Consider the following 27,459-nt stretch of genomic DNA (forward strand, 5'->3'; position numbering starts at 1 on the left):
GCGCTGGGGTTTTGGGGGGCACAGGGACACTGCAGGGCTGGCCTGCAGTGGAGGGGGTGCTGTGGGGGACTCCACTACAGTGGAGCCCCATGTCGCTCCCACCCTGTCTGTGCCGTGCTGAGCCAAACCAAGCCTCCCTGCAGATTTGATCCCCACCACCCCTGTAGCCCTGGGGCACCCCTGCTCCCCTGAGCACCCCTATTGCCTTTGGGGGAAACCTGCATCCCCGGGCACCCCCGTCCCTCTGGGGCAGCCCCAAACCCTTGGGACACCCCCATCCCCACATCTTTGGGGTGCCTGTCAGTTTTAGGGGCATCCCACACTTTTGGGGTGTCTCTCTTCCCTGGGGACACTGGTACAGTCGTAGGGCACCATCATACCCCTGGAGGTGTCACCACAGACTGGAGGACACTCCTGTTCCCTGAGGACATCCCCATGCTCTCCTGGGGCACTCCCAAAGTTTTGGGCACCCCCCCGCCACCAGCTCCAGGACGTCCCCATTCCCTGGGCACTCCCAACGCTTTTAGGGCTCCCCCATCCCTTTGGGGCATTTTTCCATCACCCTGGGTCACCCTGTTCCCTGGGAGCCCCCCGTGCTTTTGGGGTCCCATGACCCCAGGATCACCCAGCCCGTGGAACACCCTGTGGGCACCCCCCGGAATCCCTGGAGCACCCCACTCTTGTGCTGACCCCTGTACTCTGGGGCACACCCATATCTGCCTGGGGTACCCCATACCCCGGGGGGCACCCCACACTTTTGGGGAACTTCCCTTACCCCAGTCACACCACATATCCCTGGGGGACCCCACAGACTATTGGAGACCCCTTTACCCCAGGTGCACCCCATTATCCCTGGGGGAACCCCGCACTTTTGGGGACCCCACACACTTTTGGGGACCCCCTATATACCAGACGCACCCCATATCCCTGCCCCCCCCAACCTGGGTGGAACCCCATACCCCGCAGCCCCGGGGGCACCGCTCTGCCCGTGTCCCCCCCTCCCCATCTGGGGTACCCCCGCTGTACCCCACTCTCCCCCCACCGCCAGCCAGTGGGCAGGGCACCCCGTGACGTCAGCGTGGAGGGCGGGCCGGGCGCGCCTGCGCCGCACGCCGGCTCCGCCACGGCCGCCGCTACCCCCGGGGGGGGGCCGGAAGTGACGCGCGGGCGCGAGAGCGGAAGCGGCGGCGCAGGCTCGGGCGGGTCCCCGGTGCGCGCAGCGGGCTCGGCTCCCTCCGGCCTCGGCGCCCTGAGAGCCCCTCCCCTCCCCGGCACCGACATGATCCTGCTCGAGGTCAACAACCGCATCATCGAGGAGACCCTCACGCTCAAGTTCGAGGGCGCAGCCGCCGGGTAGGGACCGGGGGAAGGGGGTGCCGGGCCGGGCCTGACCGGGGCGGGGGCGGTGGGGCTGGGCCGGGCCGGGCCTGGCAGGGGCGGCGGGGCCGCGTCCGCGGACTGAGGGAAGGGCGGGGGGGACCGATGTAGGATGGGGGCCCCGGGAATGATGGGAGTGGGCTGGGAGGGCGGGGGGTGGTGACAAGGCAGAATGGGGCCTGGGGAGTGATGGGGTCCTGGGGAGTGATAGGGGGGTGGCACTGAGGTAGGATGAGGGCTTGGGGAGTGATAGAGGGTGACACTGAGGTAGGATGGGGGCCTGGGGAGTGATGGGGGATGACACTGAGGTAGGATGGGGGCCTGGGGAGTGATGGGGGATGGCACTGAGGTAGGATGGGGGCCTGGGGAGTGATGGGGGATGGCACTGAGGTAGGATGGGGGCCTGGGGAGTGATGGAGGGGGTGGCACTGAGGTAGGATGGGGGCCTGGGGAGTGATGGGGGCCTGGGGAATGATGGGGGAAGAGCTGGGGCAGGATGGGGACCTGCGGGGTGAGGGGGGCTGGGGTCGGTGCTGGAGGAGGGTGAGCTGGGAGGGGGTAACTGGGATAGGGGCGGGGTAATTGGTCGGAACTTGGGCGGAGGGAAGGGCTTTTGGGGATGAGGAGGCAAAGTCGGACAGGTAGAACTGAGGGGGAGGGAGGAGGTTAGTGCTAGGGCAGCGTGGTGAGCCAGGGGAGGAGGAGGGAGCTGTGGAAGGTGTTGGGGATTGTAGTGTTGAGGCAGGCTGGGGGAGTCGAGCATGGGCAAGGAGGGAATTGGGAAAAGGGGAAAGGTGGATTTGCGGCGATGTTTGTTTTGAGTAAAGCACCCTTCAACAGAACGGGCCCAGCGTGGTGCCAGCGCTGGTACAGAATGTGTGGGGGGAGCCGAGGAACAGGAAGCCTGTGGGGGGAGCCGTGGCCTCAGCCTTTTGCTTTGGGGGTGGGTAGCAGATTCCAGCCTGCCCCCCTTTGCTTTCCTGAGCAGGAGGGATGCAGGTCCACGGGTCTGCCATGGCCCGTGGTGGGGCCGGGCTGGTGGGTGTCTTGGCCTCGGGGGGTGGGTTGGGGGCTGGTTTGCACTTGCATCTCTGGCTGGGACAGCTCAGTCCCTGGGGAGCCAGTGGTTATTTTAATGTGAGTGTTGTACCGGAGCTGTAAAGGTGCTTATCTGAGCACAGCTTAGCTCAGAAGAGAGTCCCTTCGTATAAACATCCTTATCTGCAGCTGAGCTACCTGTGGGCTTGCCCTGCTGTCTGCATTGGGTACCTTTGTACAGAGACAAAGCCTTGAGAGGCAAAGCTCAGTGGTGTTATCTCTGGGGTGGAGCCTGCCCTGGCGCTTTAAAGAACAGGGCCTAGGCTGCAGCTGGGAAGGGACTCCCCAGGCAGGTGACTTTTTCTGTGTCACCTTTTCCTCCAGTGGCTTTTGAAGCTGTCAGCCTTTTGTGTGCAGAACTTTGACAGACACCATTTCCTCTGCTTTCCCCTCTCAGTTGACTTCTTGCTCAAGTTTTTTGTTTGTTGTTTGGGTTTGGTTTGTTTTTTTTTTTTCATAAAATAACCTCACAGGCTGCACAGCCTTGCAAGATAGCCAAGCTGCTCACAGGCTTTTTTATTCTTCCTGAGCCTCATCGTTTAACGCAACAAGTTTCCCCAGAGCACAGGCACCACACTGGGAAGAGAGAGCTCCCGGGTGACTGCTATGGTATTGCAGCTGCATCCATTAGAAAATATTACATGTATGGAGGTTAATATTGTGTGTCAGAAATGCTCGTTCATCACAAGTCCGTACCCAGGCACTCTTCCTGCTGGAGAGAGAAGAATGCATGTGCGTCCCTGTGTTGGCGCAAATGTGGAGGTGGCAGTCTGCAGGTTTAACCACACCTTGAAACCCTGACTGTGTGTGACCGGAGCTGGGGTTTCTCACTCTGCACCAGCCTGCAGGCCCCTGAAGTTTCCATTTTGCTGTACAGCAGAGCCTCCTTGCTTGTGCATCGGCACGCTTGCCTGGCATACCAATTGTTCCTGGATTGATTCATAGTGTGGCTGATGGTGCTCTGCTTCTGCCTCTTACTCGTCTACAGCATGTTCTTTTCTTTAGATGTAGTTTCTAGATAAGCTTTGTGCCTTGAGTGTGTTGCTGGAGGAGAGGAAGTTACTTACTTCTGCATTTAGTCTGTGCTCGTGCTGGGGCCCTCCTGTCCAGGCAAGCGCAGGGCGGAGACAAAGGTCTGAGATGTGCAGGGAGATGTCTTTTCTTTCCTCTTGGTTTCAGGTCTTTTAGGGAATGGGTGTTAGGCAATATTTATTCATGTGAAATTTCTTTTCACTCTGGCCACAGGTCTGGGGTCATTCTGGTGGCGCTGAGCCTGGAGGCAGGAGGTGATTTGCTGGATTTCACTATTTTGGTGATGGTTTCCCCAAGGCATGTCTTGGGGACAGACACAGGACAGTCAGGACAAGGTCAGGCTTTGAGGGATTTGGTGACTGGGAGGAGTGAGTCTGGACACTTGGACGGAGTTGGTTTTGAGTTATTTGCTCTAAACCAGGAGTGAGGCAGATGCAATGCATGGATTTGTCCATAGCGGTTGTCTCGGAGCCAGGTGTGCCTGGTGGCTTCAGCGCAAGCCTGGGAGTTGGGCAGGGCGGACTTATTTCCAAATCCTTTGCCAGAGACTTGTTCTCTGATGTGGACTGTGTTGCTCCCCTCTGCTTCCCATGGCCACACTGTGGCCGGGATTCAGCAGGCTCCTTGCAGGGCTTTCCTGGACCATCAGGTGAGAGACAAGTCGTGTGTCACTGTATCGTATAGAACTAGCACACATTTAGAAGTCGGAGCTCATAACTGCTCATAACATTAGTGTCGTATATTATATGTCAAAATCTGCTCTGTGTGGAGGTCAGTCAGCTGTCTCTGGAGTTCCCAGTGTAGAAGATGCCTTGGCAGGCTGCAGGCAGAGATCAGCACGTGAGGCAGGGCCTGACCCCTGTTTAAGAGTCCTCCCTTGACAAGGTCCTTGGGTCTTGGCAGCATCCACCTGTAAATAGCGTAATTCCAAGTGTAGTTTGTTTTTGTGGGCAAAACCCATAGAAATTTCACCTCTTTTGACAGCCACCATTGAATGGTAGTATTTAGATAAAGGTGCTGACAGGTAATGGACTTCAATGCATCTGATTATTTTTTTTTATTAACATTGTAATTTATTGTTTTAGATACATTTCCTTAAACCAACCACATTTTTAAAATAAAGGCCTAAAGCTAACAGAATCCACTGAAATCACTTGAGTTAGAAATTTGCTATTGAAACTTCCAGGCATCAAACTGCTTCAGTGGGAGAATGCCTGGTCAGTACCTGGAGACAAGTATGTTGAAATGAGGCAGCTCCTGAGCTTTTGTAGGTGTCAAGAGAATAAACAGTTCCATAAGCTTTTGACTAACTCATTTTAGCTTGAGAAATTGCCTAGAAGCTGGAGTCACACTCGCATTTTCCCATTTTTGATAGAAATGTGATGTGAGGGGATGAGCTCTACCAGTTGGAAGATTTTGTTTCTCATCGTTGCTTCCCTTTGCTAACCATACAGACAGAAAAAAAAAAAACCCAACAAACAATTTATGTGTGAAACATTTTGATGACTTGTCTTCTGTGTCTGGTGAATACCCGTTCTGTTTAACACACAGGGGGGAGGAACTACCTCCCAAAACAGCTTTGCTGTCCAGTTTTGTCCTGCTCTCATTCAACTGATCCTAGTAGAAGTGGCACAGGGCTTTGTTCACAGGGTTTGGTTTTCCAGCCATATGTAGCTTGCCCTAAATCGCCAGTAAATTAATCATCTATCTCAAATTGTTGCTTAGTATTTACCCGCTGTGCAAAAGAAAACAAATTTGCATAGCTGGGGAACAGTGTGCCTTTTCCCTTGGTTGGGGGTGGAGGGAAGAGAATCTCAAATTAAATGGCTGGTTTCTTTACAACCTTTAGTTAGGTACAAATCTGCAGGGCTTCATGACTGTTGGCTACATAGGAAAGCAGCTGAAGCTTGAACTTCCCTGATGTAGAGCGGTTCCTGCGAGCTGGTCGGAGAGCTGGGCTGAAGCTGCGCCCGGTACTTTACGGTATTTCCCACTTGCGGTGACTTTGGTGCTTGCCGGCTGTAGAGCTGAGCCCTTCAGACAGGGAGGGTGAGTGCTGGGTGAAACCGGGTAAGGTGAACTTTGTGTTCATGATGTGACATGTGATGCGAGTTCATCGTGGGGAGACCGAGGAGGGTCTGGAGGCTGTCTGGCACGCTGGGAAGGTTGAGGAGCTTTGGGTCCTGCTGGGCACTGCTGAGAAACTCCCTATGGGATTGACTGCGATGATCGTGGCTCCAGCGCTTCGGGGGAGCTCAGCGGCCCCACTGAAAACAGAGATTGCTCCTCTGCCACCCCCTCCTTGCTGACACGGGCATTTTTGTGGCTTCAGGGGAAACAGGATTGGGGAAGTGACCTAGGTTAAAATTAAACAGGCAAAACTGGGTATTTTTAGTCCAGATGAGTTTCCTCATCCCATTCATTGTGCGAAGGGTGCTCACCATGGTGCAGCTGAGGAGCAGGGATCAGATCTCCCTTCTTCAGCAGCAGTGGCAGGTGCTGGCTCGGTGTCCTTGCAAGTTCAGCCTGGAGCTGCATATCTCCCCTGGCACAACCTCACCTGCTGAAACTCAGTCTGCCTGACTCTGGGGAGCACTGAGGTGATGCTGATTGCAGAAAGCAGTACCCTTGGGTTCAGCGTGGCACAGGTGGCACTGTAGGTGTTTGAGCAGAGCTCCTGGGCTGCCACAGCACATCTGCCTTCAGCCACCAGGGAGGGTGACTTTGCATTAATGGTGGATCATGAACCACCTCTGTTTGGAGCTAGGCAGTGCTCTGCTTTCAAGCAGTAGCAGAGGGAAGCGCAGCCTGGATCTGCAAAGTGTTAGGCTTTTGCAGGTTGTTTTGTTGTTTCTCCAGCCTCAGTTTTCATCTCAGGTTCCTGAGAGGGGCCTGCTCCCTATGATCCTCTGAGAACAGTTCTCGCTGCAGCCACTGGTGCTTGACACCAGACAAAAGTGGGTATCAATCACTGTACTAAAGAAACGCAGTAAACGGTGTGTGCAAAATGAGGCTTTTCCCCAGAGACCCGCCGCAGTGCTGGATCACTCCGGCAGAGAACCACGGGCTACCTGCCCGTAGCTGGAATGAAGATGTGTGGGGCGAAGACCTGGCTGGAAGAGGACCTGTGTGCTGTGGGACCAGCCCATGCTTTGTCCTCCTGGAATCCCAACGCCTTGCTACCAGCCGGCCTCCTCCAGGCTGCTGGGCCCATGGTGAGGGAGAAGCTTGGGCACAGAGGCGTCACCTAACCAAGGAGGGAGAGCCAGCACGCGTTGGGGCTGCTGTACACCACTGAGCATCACCCTGACAAAGCGCTTCTACTTGAGTTCATGGTGGGTGTGCTGCTAGAGCTACGGGAGCTCTTTGATCTCATACACTCCCGCAGCTTACGCAGAGTAGCTTTTGTTAGCTGAGCAGGGCCTGGGAGTGGAGGAACTGTTCAGATAATTTTAGACATTGCTCATAATTTTTTTTATTGGGGTGACCTTTCTGTACCAAGAGCCTGCAGTCTGTCACTGAATCTGGCTCACTCTCTCCAAACTGTGTGTCGACTCCGGTGATCTGAAAGCTCTGCTCAGAGCTTTAAGCTTTGAAATACCCCCTTTCTTTTTTTCTTTTTCCTTCTCTTCTGGGGTGAGAGATTAGAATATCTGCATGCCTGCAGCTTTTAAAATAATTGCCATCCTCCTTTATTGGGTACGGCCTTAATTGTGATGTGGGAGATGCTTCACTACAGTTGTCGGCCAAGTTTGCATTTAGGTCTGTTTAATACAGAGATGAGGGCTCTGTATAATTACAGTCTTCGTTCTTCTGTTCTTACATTTGTTGTAACATATGGCTAAGAGCCTCCATGGTCTGAGAATGAAGCGGGGAAGTTTGGAAGTTGTCCGAGTCAAAATTGAGGAAATGCTGTCAGAAAAAAAGATTTGCTGTTGCTCTTAAGTGCTCGCTGGCGTCTCTCCACAGATGCTATGGTTCTTCTTGGATGTTCTGCTGGGGTAAAAAATCTGATTTGGAGCTGTCTCTGTATTAGATAGACGGAGCGTAGGAGCCATTTGGAGATGAATAGGAGGAATGCGGGCAAGAAGACATAAAACCTGTCAGGGCCTTTTATTGTTACAAGCAGAGGGCAGATAGGATTTGGTGTGGATTTGACTTCAAACCTGATAAGTGTTATCAGAAAATGGACTGCTGCCGCTACTTGGAACAGCTGCCATTTTAGCATCAGTTCAGGCAGGGTTTTGCAGAAAGATCTGGTCTGCATTTGGTGTTTAGTGCAAAGAGGGGCCATCTCAGTTATTTCCAGTATGAGCTGGTTTTATTGTCCATTCAGGGCAGAGGGTAGCAAACAGGCAAAGTTGCTGGGGGAGGCTATGGTTCAGATAGAGTTGGTGGTAAGGGCTGTACTGTCTGAAATCCTCTGAGTGTAGCCAGGCTTAATCTGCTTCTCCGGGTCCTGAATCAGGGGTGGAAGTGAACCCCAAACGAGCTCCCAGCTGCCCAGAGCCCTGCTTCGAAGCAGAATGCAAAAAGAATGGCTGGGATTTACAGTCACTCTGCACCAAGCTGCTGAACTGCTGCTTCTCACCGTGGATGTGGATGGGTCTCATCTCGGAGGCAGGGGACACTGAGGCGCGCAAGACCAAGAAGAGCTCTTCAGGATCACACCAGTAACCAGATGGTAACTGGTACCCACTCCACAGCAGTGGATCCCCTGCTGTGCATCCCCTGCGTGAAGCCTTCGCCCACACAAGAGCAGGGCGGGGTGGGAGAACTAAACACAGCGAGGACATCGCTGGGGCTCCGCAGGGTGTTCGGCCTGTCCCCGCTGTTATTTCTGTTGGCGGAGGGTGGGGTTGGTGGGAGGTCGAGGGGAAGTGATTGCGTGTGTGTGACCTGCAGCATCCGGAAGCCACAGGAGGCTGGAGGTGAGGGCTCCTCTCCCTTCTGCCTGGGGACTTCTTGATGGGGGAACAATAACTCGGGTAGCAAAAGGGGTAATTTTTCTCTTGTAGAAAGGTTTTAAGTAGCCAGGATAGTTTCTCTGGAAATAAATAGAAGCACTTCAAACTTTGGGGTTGTAAGGCTGCTGAACTGTGAAGGGCTAAGAAAGCTCGCTTCTTCCCCAGCCACACTTCTGATATCCTTCCTTGTTCTCCCCTGGGCCAGGCCAGGCCTGGGTTACTTAGGTGTGTGCCAGGCGAGGCAGAAAAAACACCCTGAAGTAGATGATGGGGCCAGGGTGGCTGTGAGGAGCTCTGTATGCAGCTCACGTGAGCTCTCGCTTCACTGAGGCTGTGCTCTGGGAAGTGGTTGAATATTCAGCACCCAAAGTTCAGCCCAGTTACCTGTTTTTTCCTTAAATATCTCCCCTCCTCACCATCCCCGCATACAAGAACCGAGCCAGCCAGGAAATCGGTGTTAAAATAACTTCTCTAAGGAATCATGTCTGTGCGATGAAACGTTCAGAAATGGGGCCGTGTCAGCCGTAAGCTTTTGTGTGCAGAACAAAGGCTCTCCTGCAGAGCCATTAACTGACTTCGGGTACGTGGTCTCACACGGCTTCCTAAATAATATGACGAGTGATCCTCCTGCCATCCCCTGGGGTACTGGGTGAGCAAGCAGGGGATCGTTGTCTTTCCTGGACAAAACCACTCCGTTGCTGGCTGTCAGTTGCTTCCCTGCCTTGCTTGGGGGTGGGGGGAAGATGGTGCTGTGCCTGGAGGCTCTGCTGGGAGCCAGGGCTCCAGGAGGCATTATCCCCATGTGCATGGGGAATATGGGGTTTGAACGGTGTAACTCTGAGAAGACGTAACAGCGGTTTAAGGATGCATCCTCTTTAATATTCCTAGCTCTCATGTGCCTGACTGCGCTATCTTTAAAGCTTCCTACATAGGTTTCTTTTTTTATAAAAATTTATACTGCCATCCAGGCTGATTCCCAAGTCTGAGTGTGGTGGTCTAAAAGAAGAACGTGTCTGCATCGACTGACCGAGTGGGATTGGTGGGATTTTCTTTCATCTGTGCTCCGAGCAGTCCTCAGTGAGCAGAAGTGGCTTGGATGCAGCTTGGGGAATCGCCCTCCTTTCCAAGAGCCCGAACTGAATCTGCAGCCAGGGGTGCCCTGTGAGCCTCCATCTCAGGCCTGGCTGGGAGGGTAAGATGAGAGGGAGAGAGGTTGCAGGTAGCTGGCACGGCTTTTAAACTAGAGGACCTGCCTTGGGTGCACCCGCACCGCTTCTTTCAAGTGTGTGGCTTTTATCTTCAGTGATGCAGCTGTAAAGACGGAGGCTCTCCAGCCTCCTGACAAAAAGGGCTGTTGCTTTTCACAGCTGATAACTTTCAAGAAGCTGCAACACCTCACCGTTTCCACTTATCATCTCCAGCTGAGGGTTAATTCATCTGTTTCCACCTGAGTAAAATGTTGTTGACTGGGTGCGTGGTCTGGGATCAGTGCTGTTCAGTGCCTTGGTCTCCTTGCATTGCCTGTCCTTAGTTTTAGCACATCATGGTCATTCCTGGCTTCTAGGAATGAGGCTGTCTGGAGAAAAACTGATGGAAGAACAGTGCTTTGTGCTGGGGAAAAAATCATCAAAACCTTTCCAGAATATAGTAAAGGAAAGTAGAAACTGAGTCATTGCTTCTCTTGACTTTCTCGGTGTACGTACCAAGGTGTAGCCAGTATCCAGCAGCAGATGTGTGCTTGGAAGTTTTAGCAAAAAGGTTGAAACTGGTCTCTGGGCAGCGGCAGCATAGTTGAGACCACAAGGCTGTCTCAACACACTGGCTTTGGTTTGGGGAGTTATTTCAGTATGTTGGTTCAGATGGGCATGAGTGAACTGCTTTAGAGGCTAGATTTCTGTTGGCAGCATCATTAGCCTGTTCTCTGTTTAATTCTGGCCGCTTCTGAGAAATTAGCGAAGGTACGCTGTGAAACAGCAGTAGCAGACTGGCATTTTTATCCTGTTCTCATTTTCCACCCCTGCTCTCGGTGGTGGAGGCACCTTTGCATCGCTTTCTGCTGGAGAATGACCTATTAATACCAGTCCCCTCAGAGCTGCCAAAGCAGTTAATGTAGTGCCAGTCCCAACAAAATGACTTTTCAGAAGCAGTTAGATCTTTCACAGGATGCTACTTTTCTACAGATGGTGGACAAACTGGCAAATAGGGTTTGTTAAGCTGTTATTAAATCTCCATACTCATAGCATAAGAGGTGATGTGCCTTTGGCTCATGAGATGATCTTGTTGCAGATCAGTAGTCCCAAGGACCACACTGGACAGTGTTGGGGCAAACCCAGATCTACAGCTTTTCCTGCAGAGGTAGTTGACAGAGCGTTGGGGTGTTTCAGAAGGGATGTTGGGGATCAGGATGAAATACACATCTGGAAAGTTTTCTTCTGTGGTTTGCTTCTAGCCCTGAACTTGGAGAAGGGGTCTTCTCTGTGAGTGAGTGATATCAACACGTTTGCAGAGCTGCTGCCGATGGTGAAGGAGGCTCAGGCTCTGAGTCCCTTCTATGAACTGGTATCGCAGGAACTTATGAAACAGCCTCTGTCCCCAAACCTGTATCGTGGCTGTTCTGTAGGGAGAATGTGCTCGTTAAAACAAAGTCAGTGATGAGCAGCTTTCTTAGACATTTCTAACTGGAAATCTGTGCTCTCAAAATATCAAAATAATAAACTACAAATAGTAACAAACTCTGCCAGCTTTGAGGCCTATTTTATATCATCTGGGGTAAAACTGATGCTTACAGGAATAGGGAGAAGTCCGAGTTTTCTTGTCAGATGTTATCTGCTAGTTGAGCAGCTGGAGTTAGAAGGGGTTTTAGGTAGAGCTGCTTGTGAGAAATTAGGCATTAGAAATTAATCCTCTTTCCTTAACAGCTTGGAGACTGCTGTTTGAGTTCTTATTTACCTCCTTTGTTTTCTTTGCCTTTTAGAAATAAACCAGAGGCAGTAGAAGTAACATTTGCAGGTAAGCTCCACAGCTGTCATGACTTCTCTGAAAAAAAGGGCTGGCTCAAATAGTCTGCCCACGGTTACACCTGGTGTACCCAAATTCACCCAGCACTGCTGGGCGGGGGGGGAGAGCCATGCTGGGGCAGATGGTGTGGGCACATGGTGTGGGCACCCTGCAGCGTCCCCAGAGCTGGGGCTTTGTTGGCTGTCCCACTATTTTCTCTGTCTGCCTGCCTTCCCTGGGCCTTTCCCCACAGCAGTGAGTTCAGTGGTGGCAATGCTTTGTTTGGTGTGTGCATGCTACATAGCTCTTTTACCTCACCTGTTCTCCAGTCCTACCCTTGATGCTACTAGTTACTAGGTCTTTAGCACCATCTGGTTTGGGTTGTTAGAAAGTTGGCTCTGGGTGACAGGCAAGATGAATTCATTACCTGAAGTTTGCTCTCCAGGACGAGAAATGCCAAGGAAGTTCAAGTGTTCATTCAGCAACTGATATTTTTTTTTTTTTCATTCTGTTATCAAGAATCTGCGTAAGCTGCAGAGCTCCAAGGGAAGTGGAGCTTGCTAGGTAGCTGGAGGGTTGCCTTTCCCTGCCTCCTGCCCTCCCTGCCCGTTCTGCAGTAAAGTGGAAACTGTCTCAGCAGGCAGCAGCTGAGCTGCCTTTGCTGGCAGAGATGTTTTCTCCTCCAGGCTGCAGCTCTGGCCTGGTGGGCATGTCAGTCACTTGCTGTGCTGGCCATCCAGAAGGCTCCCATCTCTGCGTGTTTGTATCCTCGTGCGTTGAGCACAAGCGGATTTGCCAGGGATGCTAAATGACACTAGACTAAAGCTTTCTGTGATGGACAGGTGTCAAAACTGTTTCAGCCCTTTCAATGATAACATGTCTCCTTACATGACATTACCGCTTTCCTTAATTTTGGATTCCTCTCAGTGTCTGTGTGAGGACTGGAGCAGGAGGAACAGTGTCGCTTTATACAGTTCCTAGAACACATAGGGAAAACCTTCCTCAGAAATAGGAACTGGTTCCCTCATGTTTCTCTCACTTGCTTCATAGACTTTGATGGAGTCCTTTACCATATTTCAAACCCCAATGGAGACAAGACAAAAGTGATGGTCAGTATTTCTCTGAAATTCTACAAGGAACTCCAGGAACACGGTGCTGATGAGGTGAGTGAGAATCTCTGGGCCTTTAGCCTACAAATACTGCCTCAGCATGGGCAACATCCTTGTGATGTTGATGGATCTAACATCTAACCCCTAGAGAAGCATCTGTACTCCCATCTCACGCTGGTCAAAGGAGCCGCCCTGTGCCAACCAGGAGTCACACTTTGCTGGAAGAGAAGGGCAAAGTGTGTTCACACTCTCTCATTAATAAGAAGTCATCTTATATGACCCTACAGCCTGAAAGGCACCACTAATTTTGAAATGAGTGCGAGGCCTGACCACACAGAAATATTTTCCCTGTCTGATGTGCTGAGCCTGCGAGTAAAAGAAGGTGCCAAGACAAATCCAGAGTCCCGTGGCACTGCTCTTCTGACTCTAACCATACTTGAGAGTGAGTGATGGGCTCCTGCTGCATCTGCAGACCTTGATCTGCAGACTGATTCCCTTTTCGCTGCTGCTGTGTGAAGTAGCAGGTTCAGTTCCTGTTGAATAGGCCGGGGCTGCAGAGGGCCATTTATGGTAGAAAGAAGGAGCCTCTCTGAGCTGTGGTTGGGTGGCGAGGCAGGAAGTGTGACTCAGTTCCTGAGTCAGTTTTCAAATCTCCGCGTGGTAGCAAATGGGGTTCACCCAAGGCTCTTCAGCAGGCTTTTGCCTCTGAGTGTCTGTCTGTGGAGGAAAACAAGGAAAGTGCTCCATGAGTTTATTGTGGATCTGGCAAGAAACAGATGATCTGGACCCAAAGTGAATTCCTACCAGTTGCTGCAAGACCTACTAAAGTCAGAATAAATATGACTGAGTGTCCTGCTTTCCTGGTTCCTCTGTGCAGAGCTTTCTGGGAGCAGCTACTGAAGGTACTGCTGCTGGCAAACAAGAGAGTCAAGCAGCCCAAATAGTGGATCCCTCACAGCATGTTTAGTGAGGATCGGTACAGGGTGTGATCCCAAGAGAACCGCTGTGGTGGGTGAGTGGCTGACACCACTGTGCACCAGCAGCTACCTTGGTGGTGGAAGGCAAGTTTCCCAAGCTTTTAAAGGAAAATGGGATCTCTGCAGGACTGCCTTGGGAGTGCTGACTAAATAGAAATTACATTTTAAATTGCCAGTTAGCAACCTGTTGCTTTCTGTGCTTCCCTGGAGACGATGGAGCTTGTTCCTGCTCTGTCTTTGGTGAAACCCCACTGTGATGAGGGCAAAATGGGGCTCCTGCTAGGACAGAGCATCTCCCTCGGCTGCTGCAGGCAGGCTGTCTGCTGGGAGGAGGTTTTGGCATGCGGAGAGCCTGTACATCCTCTCTGCGTGGTAGTGGGTGTCATCCCAGGAGGGCCAGTTCTGCCACAATGTTGTTGTGTTCTTCTCTGTGAAATACCTCCTGTTCCCGGCCCCCTCATTGACACAGAGCTGTGGCTCAGTTGAAAATTGCCATTGATGTAAAATTCAGCAGCGATCATGATTGAAGAAAGGTTTTTTGCTGTGCTGTAGGCGGCTATGCTTCTGGGAGGCATCCAAGCTGCCTGGCAGTCTCCTCTCCATCCCCATCTGTCCCGGGCAATAGGCTGAGACAGGGCAGGCGATCGTGTGGCCACGCTTTGCCTGACCCCTGCTCTGCACTTGCCTTCCAGCAAGGAGTGGGTCAGGGCACGCTTTGCATCTGGCTTTGAATAGGAAGAAGGGTTGTAGTCCTCAGATATGTTGTATCAGTCTCTGCTGACAGTTCTCCTTTGAAGGTCTGAGGTGTATGGAAGGGGTTTTCTTCCCTGCACAAGTTCAAGACTAGCAAGAACTTTCAAAAGTTCCAGTTTTGAGTCCTGCCCTGCAGTGCGACCCCTGACAGTGGAGTTCAGGGACCTCTGCCTAGAGCAGGAGCAGCCAATAATACTAGAAGCCGATGGCTTAATATTTGTCCAAGTTCACTTAGACTAGTGGATGCAGATGCTGTAATTTGATGTTTCTAAATGAGCACCAAACATGTCCTGGGCTGTGCAGGAGGGAGCAGCTCTGATAGCTTGTGCTTTTAATGTTTAATTTCTTTCCTAGGTATTGAAGAAAGTCTATGGAAACTACTTGGTAAATCCTGAATCAGGTAACCCTGTGATAACATTTACTCTGTGTGTGTGTGAATGCAATTCCAAAATGACTTAAGTCACCTCCGAAATGCTCAAATGAAGGCTGCACTTCAAGAGCTTTATATCTGGGGCTCTCTGTACAATGAACAGCAATTTAAAAGGTGTCTCAGGTACGTCAGGGCTGAAGGAGCTTGCAGCATAAGCTGTAATTCTTGATGCAGCCCTCCTCCAGGAAGCCTCTGTTCCTTACGGTTGGGGTCTTTGTTCTTCTCAAAGACGCTTTGTGAGACACAGGAAAACCATGGTTACCTGTGACAGCATCTCTTCCTACTCACTGCAAAAACTTGGGAGCAGCTCAGCCAGCACGTGTGTCTGGGAGCTCAGGAAGGAGGTCCAGGAGTGTTGCCATGGCCACGTGCTGAGTTCAGGCATGGCTTCTGGCAGTGCTTGGAGTGGGAAGGACTCACCCCTGGGACTTCTGGGAGGGCTTAAGGCAAAGGTGGGACTGTAGGTGTCTCTTTCTGGAAAATGTTTCTGGCTTCATTAAAGCCCTGTGTAGATGATTAAGGTTAGTGGCTGTCTCTCCCCAGGTTACAATGTCTCTTTGCTCTACGACCTGGAGAACCTTCCTGCAGACAAGGACGCTATCGTGCACCAAGCTGGCATGTTGAAGCGCAACTGCTTTGCTTCGGTCTTTGAGAAGTATTTCAAGTTCCAGGAAGAGGGCAAAGAAGGAGAAAAAAGAGCTGTCATCCACTACAGGGACGATGAGACAATGTAAGTGGTCAAACCAAGTGGCACAGGAGTCAGACAGCGGTCTGTACACTCTGCTCCTGCTCACAGGAGTTGTGGTGGAAAGTCAGGAAATCCTGCTGCTCCGTGCTTTGGCAGGATAATAAGGGCCTGTCCAAGGCTGTCAGAAGTATCCATTGAGGGCAACGCTCATCCCTCGGGCTGCGGGGATGTTACACAAGAGCCTCTGTTAGTAGCAGCACTTGTGGCTGCACGCAGGAGAGGAACTGGCCGCTCCCAACAGAAATGTTTTTCTCCCTGTAAATACTGTCTCAAGGGAGGGGAAATTTTCAGCAGCCAGGCCTGTGAATGGTTGTTGAGTCTACTTGACCTTGTCACGCGATTGCTTCCTCATCCAGTTGTACTTCTTAGCTCCTGTTCACAGCTGCGTTCTCCTCTCTCACCCACCTGCAGGTATGTTGAGGCGAAAAAGGACCGCGTCACAGTTGTGTTCAGCACGGTATTTAAGGATGACGATGATGTGGTGATCGGAAAGGTGTTTATGCAGGTATGGAAACTGAATTACGGGGAAAAGGGCTGGTCTTCGATTCATACACCTTCTTGCTTGCTTGAAGCAGCATTGCCAAACAAGCAGATGTTAGGCTGAAGTGAGCTCACAGGCAGTTCAATGCACATAAATGCTTTGCAGGGGGGCTCCAGGCTGAAACGTGTTAATAAGCATAGGTGGTATATTTTCTACTCCAAGCTCTTGCATTGGCATCTTTATTATCGATGGTCTTGCTCGTACGGACAATCAAACATATTATGTGTTACAGATGAGAAACACCATGGTGAATACTTCAATACCCACCCTGAGGCCCTGTCATGCAGCTAGCTGTGGTCTAGGGATCACCAGCCAGCTGAGGAGCTGAGCTTGGTGGGGGGGCTGTAGAGGGAGAAGACAGGGTGAGGCGATGCTGTGCTGTGCCTGGGATGGTGCTGAGAGTTGTCTTCACCTCAAAGTTTGTTCCTGCCATTGCTCAAATGCTGCAGAGAGACTCAGCAGCTTAGTGTGGCTGCTCTCCCATGCTGCGATGGGCTCTCGAGTTTGAGCTTTTCAAAGCTATGAATTTGCTTAATGTGTGGGCTTGAATCAATCATCATAATGCCAAGTATTTCTGGACTCAGCTACCCTTTGCAACTGCCGCGTAGCCGGGAAGCATTCAGAGACCTGTAGCAAACAGTTCACGTGTCTGTTAGCGACCGTGTGCAGCCTGTGGGGATTGAGACATTTGCTTACAGCTGGGGAAGGCTCAGTGCGTGCTGGGGTGTGTGTTCTTCTGTGTCGCTGGCCCACCTTGCTCACCTTGTGGCTGCTGAAGCACCTTGGGGAGCCTCCTGTACAGGTACAGCCATGGAGCAGGGCCCTACAGGGTGTTCCAAGGCTAGAAGAGCTTTAGCCCATCTGTTTGGGGGTGCCAGGCCGTGCTGCTGACAGCAAGTTACTGGCCCAGTTTGCTGGATACCAGTTTACCTGTGTTTGGGGTCACTAGAACAGGGACTGTTGTGATGGGAGTCTTACCTCGCAGCTCTGCTCTCTGTGTTCTTTAGCTACAGGCAGGGCATCCCCACCAGCATGTCCCACAGCCTGGAATTCAGCTTTTAAAACAGTAAGAGAGGTGTGAGATGAACAAAACAGGGTTTGTGAGGCTCCCGGCGAGGTGGCAGGGCTTCAAGGCAGCAGCTGTCCCAGAGTCTCCATGTTCCAAGTTCTTGGTTTTTACAACAGCAAACCCTGCTTCTGCCCAGCCACAAGAATTTCCACTCTGAGTCACGATGGCTCCTTCCCTCCAGCTATTGCTCTTGCGTAACACAGCCCAGTCGGGCATGGTGGCTGCTCATCTGGGCTCTCATGGAGAAAATCTGACCATTAACTACCGGTGAAGCCATTTGAATCATTTCACCCTCTGGCACAAGCAAGTGGAAGTGCAAGCTAAGCATTTCATTAAGGAAACCCCAGTGAACTGCTCGGTTCTCTAAAAGGGGAACGGATGCTCCTGCCCTTCCTGGTGTGAGCTGTGCTCAGAAGGGAGGAGAGGCCAAGGGTGGCTGATGATGTGTAGGTTGGGCTGGGGGTCAGTGAGACAGAGGGGAGGCTGCCCTTCCCTGAGGCAGTAGAATGGTGTCTGGACTTTGCCAGTCCCCTGTAGAGACAGTCCTGTAACTCCTGAAATGTGGGGCCAGTTCATTTCATGTGAGGTGGGGGTCATGCTGCTGTCAGAGAGGTTGCCTGGTGGAAGGGATCTACCTGCCTGGAGGTGTTGTTTGAAGATGTGTAGAGAAGTGTTAGGAAGAGCAGGCTTCACACACAAGCTTCAAACCCTGCGTTTTTGTTTGAAAAGCCTCTTCAAGCTTCTGAATGCCTCAACAAAGACCTCCTGGTGGGAGATGGTTTCTCAAATAGCAGAGCCTTTATGCTGGGTGCAATGGAAACCGTGAACCCTTTCTGAGAACTTCCCTTCTGCTGGAGTGATGGGCGCTGCCTGATTTCACTGGAAGCGTTGATGGTGTTGACTTTCTGACAGGAGCTCTGCTGTCTCATGTGCTTGCTCAGAGGTGTCGTTTCCACAAAACAGCCATGGCAGGAGGTGTGACACTGAAAGCCACCCCAGTTGATGGGTTGTGCTAGGAACACATGTAAACTTGGGACAACTGTGCATATTGGTCTGGTTTTGCTGGGAAAAAGGATTGTTTTCCAGCAGTTTGGCCTGATGGATTTGACCCGTGCAGGGAAAGGTGGGAAACCTCCTGCACAGCTGCCCTGTAGATGTGGGGACACCCTGTTTGCTTTCCTGAAGTGTCGCAGTGGGTCTCACCTTCACTTTGTCTTGTTCAGGAGTTCAAGGAGGGTCGCCGGGCCAGTCACACAGCCCCACAGGTGCTCTTCAGCCACAGGGAGCCACCCTTGGAGCTGAAAGACACAGACGCAGCCGTCGGCGACAACATTGGCTACATCACCTTTGGTAAGCAGGCAGCTCTGTGGCCTGGGGACATTCAGGGAGGAGAGAGGTTCCTGCTGCTGCATGAGAAACCAAAAGGAATTCATCTTCCCTAAGTATTCAAGTGGGTCACTGGGGGACGAAGGGACTCTGGAGTCACATTCTCCATTGTCTGCCTGTTTCACTTCTTCATGTTTGGCATGTCCCTTTGCTGTATCAGGTCACCTCAGCTCTGCACAAGAAGTTGTGGAAGTAGACAGTGAGCCATTAACTATCTGCTTATAAAATAAGTTCAGCATTTGGGAGCAAGGAAAGGGTGGCTTTGCTGCCATACTGTGGAAACTGGAGGTTTGTCATGGGAGATTTCATGTGAGTGTATTTGTAGCTTGCCCAGCTGCAGGCACCTGTGTAGTGTTTAACTACAGTAGAGGCAATCAAAGGGCAGGAGCAGGGCAGCACGTTCTGCTTCTCCGTCTCTACCTCTTTGTTCTGGGCCAAACACTTCCATCTCTGATGAGCCACTTTCCCCTGCCTGCGGAGGTGCTGGCCAACAGTCACCATTTCCTCCTGGGCAGCAGTGCTGATGGCCGAGCTGAGGGGTCCAAACCCTGCCCTCTTCAAGGGGAAAGGTCTCTTCCTGAGAAATTGGGGGTCATGGTTGGATCTGCCATTAGGGTCTCTCTCTGGCTGGCATTCCTGCAGTTCAGAGCTCAGAGGTGGAGCACAGACATTGCAGGGGAAGGTGAAGTTAGCCCTGCCCTCCTTCCGTGCCGGGAATGGTGCCCTGCGGTTAGGGCAGCTCCTCAGCTGTGGGAGGGCTGTCTAATGGCAGGTCTGGGACTGCGAGCAAGACTTCATTCTTGTCGAGATGCAGTTTCCCGGTTATCTGATCCGACAGTCCCAGGTGAGATCATTACCCAGACAAAAAGGTCTTTCATGGATCTAGGAGGCTTAGCACAGCACTGGCCTGTGGAAAGAACCAGTGACCAGACCCCTGCAGTAACCGGGCCTGGCTCTGTCACAGGGCCAGCAGGCTGTTGGCAGGGATCCACAACTGATTTCAAGATCCAAGGGCAGACTGGATCTTGAAATCAGTTGAGCAGCCTGGCCATTGTCCACCTCCCAACTCTCTCCTCTGTTTCACTTCTCCCAAGCACTGAAGTAACATCATGCAGTTTCCTGCAGTTCTGTCATCTCTGGGCTCTTGGCCTTACCTGCATTCCGTGGAGTGCACAGCTGTGCCAGGCTGCTGTGGGTGGATGTGGAAAAGTGTTGCTAAGCTCTGTGTTTAAGGTCACAAGTGCTGCTTAATCTTGATAGGTGTCACAGTAAAGGGCTCTTTGTAGAGAGCAAAGTAGGTGTTTGGAGGAGCATACCCTGAAGCCCTCCAGCCCTGGAGGAACCTGAAGCCCTTTGGTAACCTCGGAAGGCACTAACGGTTCGTGTCACTCTCCTTTCAGTGCTGTTCCCCCGTCACACCAATGCTGCTGCCAGAGACAACACCATAAACCTGATCCACACGTTCCGGGACTACCTGCACTATCACATCAAGTGCTCGAAGGTACCGAGGGGACGGGTCAGGGAGATACTGGGCAGCTTCAGCCCCTTTAACATGGGTGCTGCAGGGGAGGAGCACGGGGCAGGGGTGCCCCCCTGAGAACTCACTAGGGTCCCGCAGTGCCCTCCCCAATCACACGGGGCTGGCAAATGATGCATCATCACCTTCTCCTTGTTCTTTGGCACAGGCAGTGCCCGTTTGCTTCCCATCCTAGCAGTGAAGTAAGGTTTGGGGTTTTTTTTTCCCTTTTGGATCTGATTTTCTTTCTGGGAACAGAAATAAGGGTAATTATTTGACAAGACCTGGCTTTGACCAGGGCTCGGGTGGTGATTTTCACTGTTGCCTCCTGAACTCCCCTCATAGCACTGTGGCTCTGCAGAGCTAGGTGCTTGCCCAACAAGGAGCAGAAAGATAGCTCCCACCCCGTGTCCTGAAATCTCAGCTGTGAAGACAGGATCCTGACATGTCCCTGTTTTGTCCCACTGAAACACAGGCCTATATTCACACACGTATGAGGGCGAAAACATCAGATTTCCTCAAGGTGCTGAATCGTGCCCGTCCAGATGCAGAGAAAAAAGAAATGAAAACAATCACGTGAGTAGCAAAGTGGGGCCTGGCTGTGCGTGCTTCCCTGCCAGCTGTGAGCTCGCTCCTTCTAAGCTTGGCATACTCTGGTCCAGGGAGAACTGGGACGCTGTGAGGACTGGGTCTGATGTGGTGGGACCCCATCAGAGAGGAAGGTGGTGTTTCATAGCGTGGCACTTGCCTGGGTGCCTTGAGGTGAAAGACTGGATGAGGGTGTGTTGGCCTCCGGGGTGTCCCTGTGCTCCCTCCCTCACTCATCTACTGCCTCGCACGTCCTTTGCAGGAGATGGGTCTGTGGCACACCCTGTGCTGGCAGATTCTTTGCGAAAGAAGGTCCAAACACAGCTTTGCAAGTCTTGGTGTCACCACTGTCCCCTCTGAGACCATGGTGGCATGAGTGGGACTTTTCCCCCATCATATTAAAGCTGGCTGGCGGGCTCTGGGGGCAGCTCCAGCTCACAGGGGAGAGTGGCCAGGTTCTTCCTGGGGGTTTGCAGGCACTGGAGTGGGTTTGTGCTACCCAGTGGATCTACAGCTTCTCGGAGCCCTTGGCCAGCAGATAGCTGGGGCCAGGAGCACTCCCGGGCCACTGTGCTGGCTGGCTGGCTACCTCTTGTGAATAAAGCCACCCAGAAGGATGTGGGTGGAAGAGAGCAGTTGGGTGGACACATTTCCCTTGTGTCCTTTACCCTCTGCTGATCCCAGAGCCCCTTGGTGTCCTCTTTCTGTGTGTCCCAGCATGTCCCCTTTGGGTTCTGCTCCAGGGCAGCAGGGTTGTCCCCTCTTTGAAAGCCAACCCTTCGCCAGAGCCCCGTGACCTGGTTCTGCAGCCACAGATACCTCCAGGCTGTGAGCCAGCGGTGCCTGCCTGGCTTTGAGAGTTCAGTGCAAGCCTGTGTCCCCAAAAAATCCCCGTAGCCACCCTGGGGCACCCCTGAACTGTGCCGGGAGCCACACTGACCTCTCTCTGCATCCTTTCAGGGGGAAGACATTCACAACCCGTTAACGCCAGGGTCTCTGAGGCTGCCGTGCAGGATGAAGGTTGGGGCACTTGCTACCCGATAATCGTAGCTTTTAATGTTGCACCTCTGTGGGCTCATAAGGAATTCAAGCAATCGGGGTCTGTTTGTACGACAGTTTGGGGAGTAATCTGCAGAAACGAGCTGTGCTTGCGAGGACTCGATCGTTCCAAGAAACAAAACCTTAATTACAGTTTGATTGACTTAATTTCTTTTCTTTTTTTTTTTTTTTAATTTTTTTTTTTCTTTTCAAGCTGTTTCGCTTTGCCATATGTTACCGGAAATAAGTTGCAGTATTTCTTATGAGAATAATGCAATATTAACTTGTTTTATTCTGAGTATTTGAGTTCAAAACTCCTGTATCTGAAGAAATACTGTTGGGGTTCATTAATAAAGGAGATCTTTCTATCTTAAAGGACTGTGGGGCTTTGGCTTGTCAATGCATGTGGCCTTGCCCTGGAAGGGGTGTTTGGAGTCACAGGCACAAGAGGGGTAATTACTGTATCTCAGAGCAAATTACTTCTGCTGATCTGTGTCTTGGGGGCTGAGGTGGGGGTGCTGTGCCCAGGTCTAGGAGTGAGAATCCTATTGCGTTATGGAACTCCTGGGCTGCACAGAGCAGGATTTTCCTACCCTCACACCCTCCTTCCCCCTAACAGGGAGAACTAGGGCTGGAGGTCTCTGCCTCTACCCAGACCAGAATAAAACCATCCACCATTGCCCCTCAGGCCGTGGCTGGATACTGGGGAGATCCCTGGGGAGGGAAAGAGCACAGCTCCCCAGGTCCTCTTCCCCACAACAAGCAGAGTGGATGGCATCCAGTTAAGTGAAATAATTTATATAATTATAAGACATTTTCATACAAAACCCCAGCCTTGCTCCCCAGATGGGGGGGGAAAAGCAGGGCAGGCTGGAAAATTACAAAGCACGCACTGGAGAAGGGTGGTGAAACCCATCTCCCTCATCCCTCTGTACACAAGCCACCTGGCAGAGCCAGGACACCATCCCTCAGCACAGCTCCTAGCGATCGGGGCGCTGGACGCAGAACACTTTGGCTTGGTGGTCACCGGAGGTCGTCACCACAATGGAGGCGTCCCTGGAGGGGGAGACAAAGCTCAGAGATCCTGTGCCCACACCCCGGCCCAGCTCTGATTTGCTCTACTTCCCCTTTGAGACCCTCAAGTCTTGGCACATTTGCAAGTCTCTTGTCCCCCCTCATCACCCAAGCTCCCGGTGCCACCTGAAGGAGAGACAGCTTGTGACTCAGATTCCTGAGGTCTGGAGCCCCTGCCACCCCTGGTCCCTCCACCCGGCAGCCTTCAGGAGGGGAAAGGAGTGGGTCTGGGGGTTCCCCTCTCACTTGTTGACGGCGAAGTCAAGGATTTCAGCTGAGTGCCCTCGGTACTCGTTGATCATCTTCCCCGAGCGGGCATCCCAGAGCCGCACGGCCCCGTCTAGGCTGCAGGTGTACACCACGGCCGAGCTCTCCTCCCACAGCAACTGCACGATCCCCGACTGGGGCACAGGGAAGCCATGAGGTGAGCACTGGGGACCCCCAGCACAGTCCCAGCTCCCCCCACGTCCTCCCCTCAGTGTTGTCTGCCATCCCCACAGATAGGGAGAGCTAGCCCCCAGGGCCAAGCTACGGGGCATGTCCTCTACGCAGGGCCTGTGGCTGCCTTTGGGGAAGCCCAAGGGGCTGAGGGAGAAGCACAAATTGGGAACTGGCCCCAGGAAAGCCCCTGGGCTCCAAGGAAGGTCTTGGATGGGCCCAGAGACACACACACACATGCTACCCCCAGGCCTAGGGAGAGTGGGGAGGGCAGTACCTCATGTTGGCACTTATGCCTCAGGCTCTGTGTGGAGAGGTCATAGATAGCCAGCGTGCCATCCAGGTAGCCCACAGCAGCCAGTGGCATCCTGCAGAGAAGGGAACAGGCATTACATGGGCCTGGGGGAAGCAGTGATGGAAATGCGTGAAGGATCAAGGTTGAAGGCAAAGCACATTGAGAAGATGAGGGACACCCCAATGATAGGAGCCATGAAACACCTCAGCTGAGGAAACCAACAGGACAGTGAGAACCAGCAAGGGCCCAAGGTTCACAAGGGAGAAGATGCTGTCTTGGTAGGAAAGATCCCCAGCAGCCGCGTCTGGAGGGTATCCCAGCCAAACAGTGGTCCATCAGGCTAGCTAGAGACCCGATGGGCTGGGGGGAGGACTGAGCAGCTGGTGTCCCTTGTCCTCCCTGTCACACAGAAGTGACCCAGGATACCCACAGCCAACTGGGGAGGACGAGGGTGAGGGCAGAATGAGCATGAGGGATGGAAACAGGTCTGTTAGTAACAAACATCCCCCGGCAAGGCCTGGCACTGGAGAGGGGCTGTCACACCACGTGTCACCCCGTGCAACGCATCCCCACACTCACACGTTGCAGAAGCCCAGCGACTCCACTGAGTTGGACTCGGCCTCCTCGCCCTCACCAGTGGGGGCCTTGGGGGCCATGCTCTCCATCTTGAACACGCACACCACCTGGGTGGAGGGAGGCACAGGGGAGGGGAAGGGGACACCCAGTCACACCGAGGTCCCCTTCCTTACCCGGGACCGAGCCCATGCCCCCTGGACACCGTGGCCCGACCCCAAACCCTCAGCTCTTCAGAGCAAACAAGGGGGGAACGTCCTTCTACCAACAAGACCACCCAGCTACCAGCCCACCAGCAGCTGCAAGGAAGCAGTTGTGTTGGCCAAGGGCGCCTCCTGCTGGCCACCGGTGGCCACCACAGACTGCTCCGGGCCGGCAGAGCCCTGAACCACCCGGAGACACCGGCCTGGCCCAGGACAGGGGGCTGGGAAGCCGGTCCCCCGTCTCCCAGGGCTCCTGGCTCTGCCCCCACCCACACGTACCCACCTTGCCCGTGGCGGAGTTGACCAGCTTGGCATGACAGTCCACAGAGCCCGTCATGATCAAACTGCCGTCCTGGTTGCTGGCCACACATGTCAAGGGGTCCTGGTGGCCATCCTGGCCTGGGGGGCAAACAGGAGAGGCATAAACTCCACATGTCCTCCCTGCAGAGGCCTTGAAACCCACCCTCCTGCATCCTTCACCTTTCTCAGCTCTGCCAGCACCCTTGTGGCAAGGAGTGGCCACCTGTGGGGACAGGGAATCCCAGCGCCAGGCTACCTCCGGCAGTCCCTGGCCTCGGAGGGTGGCACCTCTCCATCCAGGCAGAGGTCAGAGCCCCACTGGAAAAGGCTGTTCCCCAGGTAGGGCGCACCCCAGACAATGAACATCTTCCCTACCTTTCAGGACATGCAGCGAAGTTCCCTGCTTCAGGTCCCAGATGCGCATGGTCCCGTCCTCATACCCCACCACCGCTCGCTTCCCTGGGTGAGACAGAGCCAGTGGCTAGAGCCAGAGCTCCCCTGGCCCCTCCGCCTCCTGCTCCGCACAGACCGGCAGAAGCACGAGGGCAGATGGTGGCAGCGGGATCTGTCACAGAGCTGGTGACATTCCCCACCCCGGGCAGCCCCCGTGCCTCACCGTCAGGCAGGATCCTGCCACACGTGGCTGGGCACGCAGGGCCCTGGAAGGTTTTGCAGTCTCCGCTGGGGATCTTCCACATCCAGGAGTTGCCATCAGCTGTGCCCGCCAGAAGGACATGGGCTTGAGGGTGCCACTCCATCCACTGGGCAGAGAGAGAGACAACCAGTGTCACAGGGGTGGCATCCCCCCCGCCACCCAGCTGAGTCCCAGCTGCCAGCCTACGAGCTCCCCACAGCACCAGGACGGGGTCCCACCACTCACCTCCAAGTCCCCCACCTCAAAGGACCACACTTCTTCCTTGGTGTCCACCCGCCACACTTTGATAAGCCCAGACATGTCACCCGTGGCCACAAACACGGAGTCATGACTGAAGCCGGCACAGGTGACCGAGTCCTTGTGTCCTAGAGATGGTGGTGGACAGAGACTGCTCAGTCTAAGCTACAGAGGACAGTCAGGAGCCTGGCTCCAGCAGAGCAGCGGCTGGGAAAGAGAGTGTCTGGAGAGACGTGGCTAGGAGGGGACACAGCCTGGGGCACCTCACCTGAGCATTCAAACAGCAGCTCTCCGTCGCTGACACGCCACACAAAGGCCTTGTCGTCCTCCCCGCCTGTCACCGCCAGCGTGTTGGTCTTGGGGTCGAGGCTCACACAGAAAACAGAAGCTTCACAGAAGAGTAAAGAGAGGCTACATAGCAGCTCGGATGCTGCTCACATCCCACATGACATTCCCAGGGGATCCAAATCCCACGCGGCACTGGGTCTGGGTGAGAAGTCAGCGAGCGGACAACCCAACCCAAACCAGTGGAATCAATCCTTCCCATGAGGAACAGCAGTGCAGGCTGCCTGCTGAGCTCAGAGCGAGCCGCCACGGTAGGTGGCTCAAGGAGCTTCTCTACCAGACTGCAAGCCAGAAATGAGCAAAGCCCAAAGCATCACTGCCCTGAGGCGTGACAGCTGTCCCAGGAATGGCCAGGAGACATCAGCCTGGCAAGGACCTGCTGTACTCTGCAGGTACTCTGGTGGGTGCAGGTCCCGGGGGACACCCCAGCTGCCGCTGCCCGTGCCCACTGCTGCTCACCCGAGTGGAGGGAGAAGGTGACCTCGCTGTCGTCCTGCGCCTCCATACCGTCCTCCACCCCTTCATCATCCTCTGTCTCCCAAGCCTCGGCGTCGGGCTCTTCTGCACCCTCCTCGTCGAAGTCCACGTCCTCCATCTCATCAGCCAGGTCATCTGCGGAGGGCAAAGGTCAGAACGTGGCTCGCGGCCCCTTCCAGGGCAGGCGGCGGTGGACACGGTGGGTCCTCGGGGGTCCCCAGGGGACGGGCCAGCAGCGGTGGGGGGACGCGCCATCCCGACGCCGCTGCGGCCCGGAGACCCGGAGCAGAGGAGCGCGCAAAGGAGCAGGGAGAGGCCGCGGTCCCTGGGGAGGGAGGAACTGAACGGGCCGGGCCCCACGGCCGGGCCTACCGCTGGGGCAGGGCCGGAGCGGGCCCGCTGCCCCGGCGGAAGGCCGGAGCCCCCGCAGGCCCTGCCCGGTGCGCGGTGCGGGAAGGCCCCGTCTCACCCGGCCCGGGGGGTCCCAGCTCCACCACCTCGATGATCTCTTCGTCGCCATGGAAGCCCAGCGCCCCCGGGCCCTCGGCGGGCTCCATGCCGGCCTCCCCGCGCTCCCCACCCCGCCGCCGCCGCTTCCGCTGCTCGCCCCGCCCCGGCCAATCCCCGCCCACCGCCCTCCTCGCCTCAGCCAACCCCGACCAGCGTCCTTACCCGGACCCCGCCCCTTCCGCCAGCATGGTAGGCTGACCCCTTCCCCGCCAGGTGCGTTCTGGGAGCCGTAGTTTCTCGCCCTCTGCCGGGCCCGCCCCGCCGGCCGGCAGCCCGCGCGCGGCGGACTGCAGCTCCCGGCATGCAGCGGGGCTGCGGCGCGACAGCACGGCCCACCATGGCAGCGGCGCTCGGCGGACTGCGGGGTAAAGGCGGACGGGCGGCGGGGGCGGCCCCGGGGCAGGGCGGGGGGGGGGGGGGGGTGTCGGGATCGCCGTCAGCCCTCCCCGCACGGCCCCGCGGCCTCCGGGACGCGCTTACGGCCGACCCCGCCCCGCCCGTGTGAGGAGTGGCCTTAGACCCTCGCCCTTGGTGCGCCTGGCCGCGCCCTCTAGGCCACACCCCGCTCGGCGCAGGGGCGCTCTTAGAGCCACGCCCCCTCGGCACTGACCACGCCCCCACGGCTCCAGCCCTGCCCTCGAACCCCCCCTAGTGCCGGGGCAGGGGCACGGCAGGGGCAAGGGCAGGGCCCTCAGGCTGGGCCCCCCCAGCACGCTGCCCCATGAC

General features: G+C 54.4%; 2 protein-coding genes across 3 annotated transcripts; one reads left to right on the forward strand and one right to left on the reverse strand.

The window, feature by feature from the left end:
- Positions 1 to 1,164: 1,164 nt before the first annotated feature.
- ARPC2 (actin related protein 2/3 complex subunit 2) lies at positions 1,165 to 22,005 on the forward strand. 2 transcript variants are annotated; one of them, XM_074144798.1, is made up of 10 exons: positions 1,165 to 1,353; positions 11,449 to 11,483; positions 12,522 to 12,634; positions 14,665 to 14,710; positions 15,284 to 15,470; positions 15,900 to 15,993; positions 18,322 to 18,448; positions 19,885 to 19,985; positions 20,476 to 20,576; positions 21,549 to 22,005. In XM_074144798.1, the coding sequence occupies exons 1-10, from the start codon at positions 1,280 to 1,282 to the stop codon at positions 21,571 to 21,573; spliced, it is 903 nt and encodes a 300-aa protein (XP_074000899.1). In that variant the 5' UTR covers positions 1,165 to 1,279; the 3' UTR covers positions 21,574 to 22,005. The 2 variants fall into 2 exon arrangements, with proteins under 2 accessions (XP_074000899.1, XP_074000900.1); XM_074144799.1 differs by lacking the exon at positions 11,449 to 11,483 and having other exon boundaries at positions 1,166 to 1,353.
- On the reverse strand, positions 21,837 to 26,822 carry AAMP (angio associated migratory cell protein). The gene is made up of 11 exons (XM_074144797.1): positions 26,693 to 26,822; positions 26,206 to 26,358; positions 25,670 to 25,789; positions 25,390 to 25,529; positions 25,126 to 25,270; positions 24,885 to 24,968; positions 24,493 to 24,608; positions 24,013 to 24,116; positions 23,416 to 23,506; positions 22,947 to 23,101; positions 21,837 to 22,682 (listed from the first exon to the last, which is right to left on the reverse strand). Exons 1-11 carry the CDS (start codon positions 26,778 to 26,780, stop codon positions 22,607 to 22,609), a joined length of 1,272 nt encoding a protein of 423 aa, XP_074000898.1. The 5' UTR covers positions 26,781 to 26,822; the 3' UTR covers positions 21,837 to 22,606.
- Positions 26,823 to 27,459: the final 637 nt, after the last annotated feature.

This window comes from Numenius arquata, chromosome 3, assembly GCF_964106895.1.
Source record: "Numenius arquata chromosome 3, bNumArq3.hap1.1, whole genome shotgun sequence".
NCBI lineage: Eukaryota > Metazoa > Chordata > Aves > Charadriiformes > Scolopacidae > Numenius > Numenius arquata.

Bases quoted from the DNA above. Each gene is read 5' to 3' on its own strand.
- ARPC2 (XM_074144798.1), top strand. From the start codon at position 1,280: ATGATCCTGCTCGAGGTCAACAACCGCATCATCGAGGAGACCCTCACG. The intron at 15,994-18,321 runs GTATGGAAACTG...TGTCTTGTTCAG, and splicing joins TCGGAAAGGTGTTTATGCAG to GAGTTCAAGGAGGGTCGCCG. The intron at 19,986-20,475 runs GTACCGAGGGGA...ACTGAAACACAG, and splicing joins ATCACATCAAGTGCTCGAAG to GCCTATATTCACACACGTAT.
- AAMP (XM_074144797.1), bottom strand. From the start codon at position 26,780: ATGGAGCCCGCCGAGGGCCCGGGGGCGCTGGGCTTCCATGGCGACGAA. The intron at 25,271-25,389 runs GTGAGTGGTGGG...CTCTCTGCCCAG, and splicing joins TTGAGGTGGGGGACTTGGAG to TGGATGGAGTGGCACCCTCA. The intron at 23,102-23,415 runs GTACTGCCCTCC...CCTGTGCCCCAG, and splicing joins GGCATAAGTGCCAACATGAG to TCGGGGATCGTGCAGTTGCT.